We start from the raw sequence: 13,536 nt of genomic DNA, 5'->3' as shown, positions 1-13,536 counted from the left end.
CAAGGCAGGCAGGGAACGTTGGAGTCCTCCATCACTGAAGCAAGCAAGCCTCATGTTAGCTTCAAGCTGCCTGGAAGCAGGCTGCCATCTTGGCTGGCAATTAATTTGCATATCTCACTGATTAGCCAATGGGAAGGGTGGTGGATGTATGCTAATTACCATGTTTCTCTTTTATTAGATAGGATTACAGATGTTCCCCTTCTCTTCATTCTCCCCTCTACCCAGTTCCTGCCCCACCCCAGGCCTTCTTTACTTCTTTAGTTATAGGGCTTTTACTCAGCCAGATTTCAGGCGATTTTGAATGTTGCCCATTGTGTATTTCAGTTGTATTTTTTTATGTGGTTGTGGGAGGCTGCGAGTACCAGTGTTTACCTATGCCACCATTTTGGTTCTCTCTCTTTATCATTTGAATCTGTAGCTCTTTAATATCCAATATGAATATTCTACATTTTAACTTAAACCTGAACCTTACGCTTCTAACCTGGTGTCAGCTTTACCCCATTTTTATTAAGCACTATGCTTGGTATTTCACATTATATATAGTAGGTTGATTATTACCTATTACACGCTAGGTTAGGTGTTGTGATCCTGTTTATAATCCTGTTGAGACAATAACATAAACTCACGAAACAGAAATAAGTTGGAGTCATAATTGGATTAAGTGCCTAATTTCATTGCACAGATAAAACAGGTAACCTGATTGCTTTAGAGAAAGATAAATTGGGTGACAGGAAACAGGTCTGGGAATACATTTTTTTCTGCTGTATATCTTTGGAATTTTGAACATAAGCCTGTTTTGTCTATTAAAGTACTTTTTTTTGTAATATGTTTTTATTGATTTCAGAGAGGAAGGGAGAAGAAGAGAGAGATAGAAACATTAATAATGAGAGAGAATCATTGATCTGCTGCCCCCTGGGGATTAAGCCGCAACCCAGGCATGTGTCCACTCTGGGAATTGAACCGTGACCTCCTGGTTCATAGGTCAATGCTCAACGACTGAGCCACACCGACCGGCAATTATAGTACTTTTTGAAAATATAAGTTTAGAGAAATGAAAAGGAACCTTGGACCTTGTCTACTTTTCTGAGGGCAAATAATTTTGGAGGCCTTGAACTCCATCTGCCAGGATTTCTAATCAGGTTTTGCTTATGATGGCTTGAAAAATTGGTATAAATATTCTCCAGAGGTACTCCCGTTGCTTAGTGTATCTTTAAGCTGACTACAAACCAGAGGTTTGCTGTTGCAATTCTGAGCTGCCAAAGAGCTTGAAAACCACTTGACTTTTGCATCAAAAGTAAGTGATGTCAGTTCTACTCATTGTACATGACACTTTCTTTTGGGAAAACAGTTCCTTCTTTGTCCGCACCCAGAGATAACTAGCACATTTCCCTGAATTTTGTTATAATAGGACTATGAATTGTACCCCTCTCTTTTTCTAATTATAGCTAATTGGGGCCAGCCTTCCTGAAATAACTCAAAAGACAAATTGCCTATCATGAGTCTTGTGGCAGAATTTTTACTAAATGGGTTATTTTGTTTAGATGGGCTCCTAAGTAGTATGTCCCCTAATAATTACCATAACTTTTACAAGGGCCATAATCCTTTAATTTGTGCATTTGGACCACACCCACCCTAATATGTTTTGAGCTGTGAGTGATTTAGTTTGCTTTTCTTTCTTTTCTTTAATGCTTTGGTTCATAGATACATCCTGATACTTGTTAGAGTATGTTTTATAGGAGAAGAGATCTCAGTTGCCTACTGTTGTTTTATTTATTTCCTTGAATTGTTCCTCTTTTTTTCTAAAATGAAAAATGTAAATTTACATGTTTTCAGTTTTACGGTGATGTCATCTTAGCATTTCCCATCTAAAATACTGGAAACTGCCTTGGCCGGTTTTGCTCAGTGGATAGAGCGTTGGCCTGCGGACTGAACGGTCCCAGGTTCAATTCTGGTCAAGGGCACATGCCCAGGTTGCAGGCTCGATCCCCAGTGTGGGAGCATGCAGGAGGCAGCCGATGAATGATACTCTCATCATTGATATTTCTGTCTCTCTCCCCCTCTCCCTTCCTCTCTGAAATCAATAAAAATATGTTTTTTTTAAAAATAAAATGCTGGAAACTTTACAGCATTAACTTATACTTCTCAGAGTCAACAGCGTGGCAATATTTTATTCTTTCATCTTACACAAGCTGTAAGTAAAAATTATTTCCAAACCAGCTGTGGCCTAATGTTTGCATGAAGTGACTTAGGTCAATGAAAATTTTTGTTTTGTTTTGTTAATCCTCATCCAAGGATATTTTTCCATTGAATTTTAGAGAGAATGGAAAGGAGGGGAGAGGCAGAGAGAGAGAAACATCGATTTGTGAGAGACACATCAATTGGTTCCCTCCAGTCCCAACTGGAGCCAGGGATCAAGCCTGAAACCATGGTACATTTCCTTGACGGAATCAAACCTGGGACTCTTCAGTCCCCAGGCCGCCACTTTAGCCACTGAGTCAAACCAGCTAGGGCAATAAAAACTTCTTTATATACATACTAGAGGCCCAGTGCACAAAATTCATGCATGGGGGAGGGGTATCCCTCAGCCCAGCCTGCACCCTCTCCAATCTGATCTGGGACCCCTCGAGGGATGTCCAACTGCCTGTTTAGGCCCAACGCCCGATTGCCACTAATTGCCCTCCCCTGCTGGCCTGGTAACCCTTGCTGGCCCAGTCACCCCTAACTGCCCTCCCTTGCAGGCCTGGTCCCCCCGAGCTGCCCTCCCCTGCAGGTCTGGGTCCCCCTCAACTGTCCATTACACCTGCTGGCTTGATCACCCACAACTGCCCTCCCCTGCTGGCCATCTTGTGTCCACATGGTGGCGGCCATCTTGTGTGTTGGAGTGATGGTCAATTTGCATACTACCTCTTTATTATATAGGATTCTTGGTTTAGCCTGAAGTCTGTCCTAACAGTCAGTTACTGACCCAGCACCTTAGAGAGACTTGATCCTCTGAAACACTGGGATATTAAAAGCTTTTATTTCTTCATGCATGTTTACTATGTGTATATATACATGTATTCATATGTATGTAGGTATGTACATACATACTTACCATAATTTGAATTTGGGTTCCCTGCAGCCAGAGCCTTTTCTGTTTTTGCACCATTCCCAAGGTACTGCAATACCAGGTCAATGCGTGGAGTGGATGGAGCAAGCTCCTATTCCATCTCCTGCTCCAAAAATACATTTACTATAAGGTCCGCAGGTAGAGGACATATCAGATATTAAACTTATAAGAATATACTACTCTTGATCTTAGCCAAAAGGCCTGTTTTTTTAATCTTATAACACCATGCTGCGATTAAGAATAGTACTACTAGAATAAAGTAACTGCAGAATCTTCCATAGTATTAATGGAAATAGAATATGTTAACATATGATCAATAGTATTTTCTGAATATACAGTATGTTTTTATAAACATTCTATATACAGTATGTTTTTAAAATTAGACTTACTATCTTCTAGGGCAGGGGTGGGCAAACTTTTTGACTCGAGGGCCACAATGGGTTCTTAAACTGGACCAGAGGGCCGGAACAAAAGCATGGATGGAGTGTTTGTGTGAACTAATATAAATTCAAAGTAAACATCATTACATAAAAGGGTACGGTCTTTTTTTTCAATAGTTTTATTCATTTCAAATGGGCCGGATCCGGCCCGCGGGCTGTAGTTTGCCCACGGCTGTTCTAGGGAGATAACTATACAGTAAACGGAATAAGGTCATAATTTACTGTGCGGATAGAATAGAAATATGATTTGTATGTCTTCTGCTTTATAAATATAGAATCATGTAATGGGAAGAAAATGAGCCGGATTTGAAACTTGGGACACACCAACTTTGTGACTTGCATGTTCCATTATCCCCTTCCCTACAGCTGCATTGCAGTGACTCTTTCCTACTTACAGTCATCTACCTTCACCAGCCAGACAGGTTATGGTGTTATGTAAACAAAGCTGTCATTTCCACAAGTTCATGTCCATGAAGTAGAGACATAAGTATTCTTATAAATATAAATAAATGAAATTCAATGAGTGTCACTCAGTGTGTAATCAGAAAATACTGTTAGTGTATGTGAGTTGTGTTATAGCTTTCAAACCATTGTTTGCTTTTGATAAGACTTCCTTATAATTAAGACAAATTTGGAAATGAATTACAGATTATACCTATGTGTAGCAAATAAGAAGAGGCCATTTGATTTTTGTATTAAAAAACTGATACATAAAATACATCAAATCTTTTTTTTTTTCTTGATCCTTAATACTTCACTTTTTATTTGGTTCCTTCACTCACATTAAAAAAAAAAATACCCTGATTTTTTATTGGTATGTATCTATTCAGCTGAAGAAATTTAATCTGGTTTTCTTAGATAACACTCCATTTCCTATCTTCTTGAGGCATTACACCAATGGATATTTTGACCATTATCTGAGTTAATTTTCTCCTACAAGCTTTCTTACTCACAGTATTGGCTAACAACACAAAACAATAATATAGGCAAGGAACCAGGTTAACTCTCTAAAAGTCATAATCAGTTCAATACCTGAGACATCTAGATGTCATTGGGAACAGTTCTGTTATACATTTAGCTGTCCTAATTACAAAACTTAAAACTTGAAAAAAATAATTATGTACTTTGTCTGTTTTTTTCTTTTTTTAAATATATTTTATTGATTTTTTACAGAGAGGAAGGGAGAGGGATAGAGAGTTAGAAACATTGATGAGAGAGAAACATCGATCAGCTGCCTCTTGCACACCCCCCACTGGGGATGTGCCCGCAACCAAGGTACATGCCCTTGACTGGAATCGAACCTGAGACCTTTCAGTCCTCAGGCCGACGCTCAATCCACTGAGCCAAACTGGTTAGGGCTGTTTTTTTCTTTTTTAAAAATATAAACCACATCTACACTAATAAAAGACAAAGATGCTAATTGACTGTACCTTTGCTGCACCCCCAAGCCATGCCCACCAGCCAATCAGAGCAACTATATGCAAATTAACCCAAACAAGATGGTGGCCAGCAGCCATGGAGCTGGAGGAAGCTAAGCTTCCCGCCTGCTCTGGCTGGCTGTGGCCTCTGCAAAAGGCAACAAAGTTTCAATTATAGAAGCTAAATAAATCGCAGATACCTGCTTCCAGCCAGCCTCCACTGGGAGCTTGGGTGGCTGGGGGCCGTGGCCAGCCTGCAAACTGCCATCAACCCCTCACCCAGGCTGGCCAGGCACTCCTATATAATAAAAGGATAATATGCAAATGGATACTAACAGCAGAACTATTGGGAATAACTGGTCAACTATGACACACACTGACCACCAGGGGGCAGATGCTCAATGCGCTCCCACAGGGGGAGCTCTGCTCAGCCACAAGCCAGGCTGACTGCTGCCAGTACAGCGGTGGTAGTGGGAGCCTTTCCCGCCTCCTCAGCAGCGCTAAGGATGTCCAACTGCAGCTTAGGCCTGCTCCCCGCTGGCAAGTGGACATTCCCCAAGTGCTCCCGGGCTGCCAGAGGAATATCTGACTGCCAGCTTAGGCCCAATCCCCCAGGGAGCGGGCCTAAGCCAGCAGGTGGTCATCCCCCGAGGGGTCCCACACTGCAAGAGGGCACAGGCCAGGCTCAGGGACACCCCCTCCCCCCCGCCAAGTGCACAAATTTTTGTGCACTGGGCCTCTAGTTTATAATATGTAAATGCTCTGAAATCATATCATCATATCCGTGTGTCTGTCCAAAATTTAAAACAAAGTAAACTTACAAAATATATGTTGGTCGTATCCTAGATACATCAAGAAGCTTATGAACATCCATTACCAAGGTATTTCCAGCCTGTTCTGCCTTATAAGAGAAAGATTAAGGATCTAGTCCAGCCGTGGGCAAACTACGGCCCACGGGCTGGATCCAGCCCGTTTGAAATGAATAAAACTAAAAGAAAAAAAAAGACCGTACCCTTTTATGTAATGATGTTTACTTTGAATTTATATTAGTTCACACAGACACTCCATCCATGCTTTTGTTCCGGCCCTCTGGTCCAGTTTAAGAACCCATTGTGGCCCTTGAGTCAAAAAGTTTGCCCACCCCTGATCTAGTCGTTTATATTTCAGTAAAATTCCATCCAGAATATCCAGATACAAAAGAAAGCAATATTCTTACCATTACCTTTTGTTGTATGTTTATATTGGAGGACTTGTCACTTAGTGTCATTAATGCAGTGGTTCTCAACCTTCCTAATGCTGTGACCCTTTAATACAGTTTCTCATGTTGTGATGCCCCCCAACCATGAAATTATTTTCGTTGCTACTTCATAACTGTAATTTTGCTAGTTATGAATGAAAATGTAAATATCTGATATGCAGGATGTATTTTCATTGTTACAAATTGAACATAATTAAAGCATAGTGATTAGTCACAAAAACAGTACGTAATTATGTGTTTTCCGATGGTCTTAGGCGACTCTTGTGGAAGAGTCGTTCGACCCCCAAAGGAGTCGTGACCCACGGTTGAGAACCGCTGGGTTAATGCCTTGTGTAGATGTGAGGGGGGTAGGTTCCTTTCTTCTGCGCCACTAAATGTTTGGTCCTTTCTTAGGTCCTGTCAGCAGTGTCCTCGTGAATAAATATGGCAGTCGTCCAGTCATGATTGTTGGTGGCTGCTTGTCAGGCAGTGGCCTGATTGCAGCTTCCTTCTCTAACAGTGTACAAGGGCTTTACTTTTGTATTGGAGTCATCGGAGGTGAGTTGCTGTTGATTCATTTTTAAATTCCTGTGATAACAGGTGTTCACTGTTGAATGAATAAATGAGTTGAGATTATTGCATCCCTTGTCCTAAGAATAGTCCATAGTAGTAAATGTGTCTTTAATTTTCATCTCTTTATTAGGAAAGTATTTTTATATCTTTGTGTTTTGTTTTTGTTTTAAAGAAAATGCTTATTGACCACTCTTGCATTGACCACTTTTGACTTAAGAAGAATGCATGAGCCCTGGCTGGTCTGTTAAGTGGCTAGGGCATCGGCCCCTCAGACCAAAGAGTAAAGGGTTCGATTCCCAGTCAAGGGCAGGTACCTTGGTTGCAAGTTCTCCAGCCCCGGTAGGGGTGCATGTGGGAGGCAACCAGTTAATGTGTCTTTCTCACGTCAATATCTCTCTTACACAGACAGTAAGTAATGATGCTGAGGTTTGAAAGCGCATAGTCTGGTTTTAGAGCTCACACTTTAAACCACAATACAGAATGTCCTCCAACAACGAGGACCTTTGTCTCCTTCGTTACTTATGTGTTTATTTTATTCGTCTGGTTAAGTAATTCCAAATATCTCTCTGACATTTGTTACAGTATGTGATTCTTTTTCCCCTCTTTCTTAGGTCTTGGGCTTGCCTTCAATTTGAATCCAGCTCTGACCATGATTGGCAAGTATTTCTACAAGAAGCGGCCATTGGCAAATGGACTGGCCATGGCAGGCAGTCCTGTGTTCCTCTCTACCCTGGCCCCCCTCAATCAGGCTTTCTTCGGTATCTTTGGCTGGAGAGGAAGTTTCCTAATTCTTGGAGGCTTACTACTAAACTGCTGTGTGGCTGGATCCCTGATGCGACCCATAGGGCCCCCCCCAGCCAGTGCAAAGAAATACCAGCCTTCAGAAACGATTGAGGAAGCTGGAAAGTCTGGTTCAAAAGTGGCAGGTGATGCAAATACAGATCTCATTGGAGAAAACCCCAAAAAGGAGAAAAAGTCAGTATTGCAAACAATTAATCAATTCCTGGACTTTTCCTTGTTCACTCACAGAGGCTTCTTGATATACCTCTCTGGAAATGTGATCATGTTTTTCGGACTGTTTGCTCCTTTGGTCTTTCTTAGTAATTATGGCAAGAGTCAGCATTACTCTAGTGAGAAGTCTGCCTTCCTTCTTTCCATTTTGGCTTTTGTTGACATGTTTGCCAGACCATCTATGGGACTTTTAGCCAACACAAGGTGGATAAGACCTCGAGTTCAATTTTTTTTTGCTGCTTCTGTTATTGCAAATGGACTGTGTCACATGGCAGCACCTTTGACTAACAGCTATATTGGGCTCTGTATTTATGCTGGAGTTTTTGGGTTTGCATTTGGGTGGCTCAGCTCGGTATTGTTTGAAACACTGATGGACCTCGTTGGACCCCAGAAGTTCTCCAGTGCTGTGGGATTGGTGACCATTGTGGAATGCTGTCCTGTCCTCCTAGGGCCACCACTTCTAGGTACAGTATGTCTCCCTATCTCCACAGTTCTGTTAATATAAAGCAGGCACGAAGATTGAGAAGGGGTTAGAAAGCAGAGATCACTGAGCCTTTTGCTGGGGGAGAGCAGGTCTTTCTCCTTTCTGTGTCCTCGGTACTGGCACAGTTCTTCGAGTAGCATCATCGCTCAAATACAGACTTGAGTTAAAATGAACCATCAAGCTGAAAGGGGAGTAAAACATTTTTAAAATGATGCTGTTTCTTAAAATGTTTTCTCTTTGTAAAGCTTCCATGCTTATTGTAAGAAAACATGTAAAATACGCCACCTCTAAAGCACTGGTGGTGATTTATTTCATTTTAATAATGAAGTTTATTTTAGTAGTAATAATTAAAGTAATAGTAGTAGTAGTAATAATAATAATAATAGCTACCATGTAAGCTCACAGTGCACTGTCCTATATCTTATATCTCACCAGTCTATGAGGTAGGGACTAGAGTTCCTACTTTGTCAGTGAAGAAAGAGGCTTTTAAAAGTGAAACAATTTGCCTGTATTACACAGCTAGTAATTGAGTATGTAATTGGGAAACTATTTCCTAAAGTTATTAAATGTTTCATCTTTTATTTTTATTTTTTCAAAAATATGTTTTATTGATTTTTTTACAGAGAGGAAGGGAGAGGGATAGAGAGTTAGAAACATCGATGAGAGAGAAACATCGATCAGCTGCCTTCCTGCACACTCCCCACTGGGGATGTGCCCACTCCCCACTGGGGATGTGCCCGCAACCAAGGTACATGCCCTTGACCGGAATTGAACCTGGGACCCTTGAGTCTGCAGGCCGATGCTCTATCCACTGAGCCAAACCGGTTAGGGCTGTTTCATCTTTTAAATCAATACATAACACATAGTAAAAAAAAATTTGGCTCTTTCTGAAAAGATGTAACTCCTACTTCCTTCCACGATACCCAATCAGTTGACCAATCTTGTCAGTTTTCACTTCCTAAATTTCTAATCTATACACTTTTTCTGTATCTATATATCTCTTATCCATAGTTCCTATCTGAGCTGCTCCAGTAGCCTCCTAACTGGTCTACCTATATCCACTCTAGCTAGCCTTCAATCGGTTTTCTACTCGACAGACAAATGCTAATCTGATATTTCAGCTAATTGGAACTCTGCAGTTGCTTCTCATCTTCTTAGGGTGAAGATCAAATTCCCTTATGTAGCCCACAGGGCCCCTCATATGGGCCCGCCCACCTTTCTCTTCAGCCTCATTTCCTACCTACTGGCCTGTGCTCTCCTCCAGCAGCCTGGCCCTTCTCCCTTCCCCTCTTGCCCCCTGTACTTTCTCCCGCTGCTGCTTTTGCACTCACTCTGCCTGGATCCCTACCCCACCCCCTCTCTGCCAGATAACCCCTTCCTCCTGTCAGTCTAGGCTTACTAGGTTACTCTTTAGGAGAAGCCTTCCTGACCCTACCTACTGGTCCTACCCTCTATTTTCTGCTTTCAACCCTCCTTGTAGCACTGGTCACAGTTTATACGATTGCTTGATTAACCTCTCTCTCCTCCACTAAACTGTAGATATTATTTCCTTTGCCCACCTTTCTCCTCGGGGCCTAAGAGACCCAGTGACTGGTGTCTGGAAAGGCTCAGGAAATACTCTAAGTGAATAATGCCCTGAGTTAGGAAACCATGTAGCAGGGGGGGGAACATTCTTTCTGCCAAGACCCATTTGGATATTTATGGCATCATTTGTGGACCACACAAAATTATCAACTTAAAAATCAGCTGCTATATTTAGTCAAACATTTAACTAACTCACCCCTAATGGCAAAATTAGCCTGCTATATTTAGTCAAACATTTAACTACCGGTAACTCACCCCTAATGGCAGGGCCAGACCTAATGATGTCACCAGCCTTATACGGCCCGCTTGCAGCTGGACGTTCCCCAACCCTGCCATATGGAATCCTATATTTGAATTGGTTACATGAAGTCCTTCATAGGTGTGGAGTAAACACCTATGAAGTGTTCCAGAGTTTATTCCTTGAGATGCCAATTAGATGAGATGCTAATGAATTTCACTATAACAAAGATTTCATGGCCAAAAAAAAAAAAATTTGGAAACACCAAGTTAGATTTCTTTACTGCAGGACCTTGCAGAGCCTTTGACATGCTAACTTGCATTGTGTAGCTTTAATAAGAAAGAGTAAGATATGCCATTCCCAAAACTATTTGACTTTGGAAACACCAGGGGGTATCCTGCAGCACAGAGGTTACAGTTGCAGCTCCAGTCACATGTCCTGGGTTTAAAGCTAACCGTTAACTAACTCTGTGACCTCAGACAAGTTACGTAAGTTTTCTGTGCTTCAGTTTTTACATTATACAATGAGAATGATGGTAGAATCTGCCTGCTGCGAGGAATAAGCACTGAGAATGATGCAAAGGTATTATTAATATTTGATCATTTTTTTAGGACAAGTCTTCATAGGAATGCTTTTTGGGAAGTGCTGATGTCAGAGAAAGAGCAGGAGTCTGCCTGGGAGACTGAAATTAGCTCTGTGACCTTGGGCAAGATTCCTAAACTTTTTCTCTTTTTTTAGGTTTATTTATTGATTTTAGAGAGTGAGAGACATCAATTTGTTGTCCCACTTATTTGTGCGTTCATTGGTTGACTCTTGTATGTGCCCTGACCAGGGATCAAACCTGCAACCTTAGCGTATTGGTACAACACTCAAACCAACTGAGCTACCTGGCCAGGGCTCTTAAACCTCCATTGCAACAATTTTTTCCCCCAATATGTATTAAGAAAACTGATTCTAGGTGATTTCTAGTTCTTTCCCAACTCAAATATGCCAAGATTTAATTATTTTCAAGTTGTTAAAAATGACAGTATGCAAGGCCAGCCAAAATCAAGCATGACATCATAAACAGAAGGTCAGACCACTTTTAGCAGTTTCTTTTTAAACTAATTTGTCACCTGTGGGCTATTTGAGAATTGGGTTGACATCTTTCTGAGTAGGTCCTTGAGTTTTATTTAGAAAAGAATATTACTTTTATCCACATAACTGTTTATTGGTTGGTGTTTTCAGTGTGTTTTTTTCTTTTTTGACACCTTTAGGTCGTCTCCATGACATTTACGGAGACTACAAATATACGTACTGGGCCTGTGGCATAGTTCTCATTTTCGCAGGCATCTATCTCTTCATTGGCATGGGCATCAATTATCGAATGACTGAAAGAGAAAAATCGAGGGAGCGGGAAAATGAGAGTAAAGAGGAAGAGGCCGGTGTACAGGTTGAGACGCCAAAAACAATTACCAACACAGCGGAATCACCAGAGCAGAAGGGCACCGAAGGAAGCCCCAGAGAGGAGGAGAGTCCAGTCTGAGCCTGTGGGGCTGAAGGGTAAATGGAGCAGCTTGTGACCCAAGATATCTGAAATGTTCTACTGGCCGTAATCTCCCAGTGGTGCTCAATGCAAATAGTGGACATTCGTGTGGAAATCCTACCAGGTGTTCCTTGATGGAATTTTTGTTTCACTCCTTACCATTAGTCCAAATTTAACATGCCATATCCTTTGGGGAGGGAGTGGTTGGCAAAGAATGAAGGGAGAAGTCGGGTATTTTTTTTTTTAATCTTAGCTTTTAACAGTGTCATGAAGATTATAATATGTGCCTTAAGTTTTAGTCTTTAGAATCTTCAAGGATCCTTAACTTTTCAAACCACTCTGCTGAATTCATCTATTTTAAGTGTTCCATTACAAAGAAAAATAACTTGATCAAAGCAAATCTAAAATTTAAAACTAATCTTGCTTCAGTGTTATTTGTAACATATTGTCACACATTATCACTGAAAGACTGAATAGAAATCTTGGCTGAAAGTTGGGGGTTTTCCAGAATCCTAGCTGAAATATTTTCCTAGCATCAATATCTGCCTGGCATGTGTACCTGCCTGCTATATATATAGGAAACTTAAGGCATAAAATTTTGGAAATATCTTGTCTTTCTAGACACGTTGTACTCATCAACACCCCATCTGGTTTCTTTCCTTAGGATGTTTATTAGAAGTCAAGTTATTGATTTTATTAAATAACTATTTCTGCACCCCTTTTCAAAGACATATTTTGAGTGCTTATAGATCATTGTCCCTTTTGAGATCACTTAGTATTTTTTTTCCACTGTAAAAGTTAGTATTAAAATATGCAAAACTATATGTTTGTGCCTCCTTAGTAAATCCAACATCTCTAATTAAATGTTGACAGATATTTCAAACAGCAGCTGAACTCAGCTTAGGTTTTTCTAAAACTCAGTTAAACCATGAGACTTAGAATCTTTTTGTTATTATTTTTCCTGGAATTTTCCCCTTTGATTCATAGTGGCTCCACTCATATCTACGTCTAGCTTAGGGCTGTGTGTGAGATTCTCGTTCTTTGTGTGCTTCATATGTTTTTGTTGTTGGTTTTCTTTTTCTTTTTTCTTTTTTTCATGTTTGCTGGTTTAAAAGAGCCAAAGAGATTTGGCCCCACGCAAACATATAAGGATAAGATTGGAAGGGAGGTTGCTGAGTGTTTTTAGTTCAATAAATAACGCCTTTTTTTCTGAGAAGTTTCTTAAAATTATGTTTTCGTTAGAATTATTGGACACATTCGTGAGATGCATTTTCTCCACATAAACCTAAAAATTTTGTGACTCATTTCACTTATTTGAAAAGTAAAGAAATGGATTTAGTGTAAGGATAGAAGGGAAGACGGACCAGAATGAAAATGAAATATTTTTTAACCTAATATCTTTTAAATTGAGGTAGAACAATGACATTCAGTGACTTATATATTGTATTAAATGTATTTTAAAATATTGTTGTAATTGACAGACTGAAAGTATAGATAAAAGCCTTGTGTAAGAGGCTGGCTTTTCCAAATAAACTTTTTTTCCCTTTTTTTTTTTTTTTTAGAAATGTTTCTTCCTCCAAATGTTTTATTTGAGGAAGACATTACTGTCTTTATTTTCATTATTAAGATACCATTTGACCCTTGCTAATATTAAATTAAATCATTTGGCTTATGTGCTTTGAGCTTTGTGTATGTGGCTTATTTTATTTTAATTTTTCTCCTTTCCTCATCTTTACTTAAAGGCTAGCAAGAGAGGAATTTTGAAACAACCTCTCTGAGAGCATCCAGAGGAGTTGAGCGTAAAGACGGAATGAAAGCCCAGTCCTCCGCCTGAGTGTCATGACGGATGGAGGTGGCGTTTATGGGAGAAGCTTGTGACTGCTGGCAGGCTTGGCTCTAGTTTGGACTCTGCCATTT

At 40.4% G+C, this 13,536-nt stretch overlaps 1 protein-coding gene across 2 annotated transcripts in view; it reads left to right on the top strand.

Moving 5' to 3' along the window:
• Positions 1 to 13,301, top strand: part of SLC16A1 (solute carrier family 16 (monocarboxylate transporter), member 1) — a 32,062-nt gene extending 18,761 nt beyond the window's left edge. Inside the window, exons 2-5 of one of the 2 annotated variants that reach the window (XM_015563452.1) lie at positions 1,216 to 1,294; positions 6,619 to 6,762; positions 7,389 to 8,252; positions 11,351 to 13,301. In XM_015563452.1, the coding sequence (XP_015418938.1) occupies positions 6,666 to 6,762; positions 7,389 to 8,252; positions 11,351 to 11,619 (1,230 nt within the window). In that variant the 5' untranslated portion in view covers positions 1,216 to 1,294; positions 6,619 to 6,665 and the 3' untranslated portion in view covers positions 11,620 to 13,301. The remainder of the gene's footprint in view (positions 1 to 1,215; positions 1,295 to 6,618; positions 6,763 to 7,388; positions 8,253 to 11,350) is intronic. The other variant, XM_006763020.2, reaches the window with a different exon arrangement.
• Positions 13,302 to 13,536: the final 235 nt, after the last annotated feature.

This window comes from Myotis davidii, unplaced genomic scaffold (genome assembly GCF_000327345.1).
Source record: "Myotis davidii unplaced genomic scaffold, ASM32734v1 scaffold217, whole genome shotgun sequence".
Taxonomy (NCBI): Eukaryota; Metazoa; Chordata; class Mammalia; order Chiroptera; family Vespertilionidae; genus Myotis; species Myotis davidii.
The sequence above is the reverse complement of the archived record's forward strand: the minus strand, read 5'-3'. Positions and strand labels throughout refer to the sequence as shown.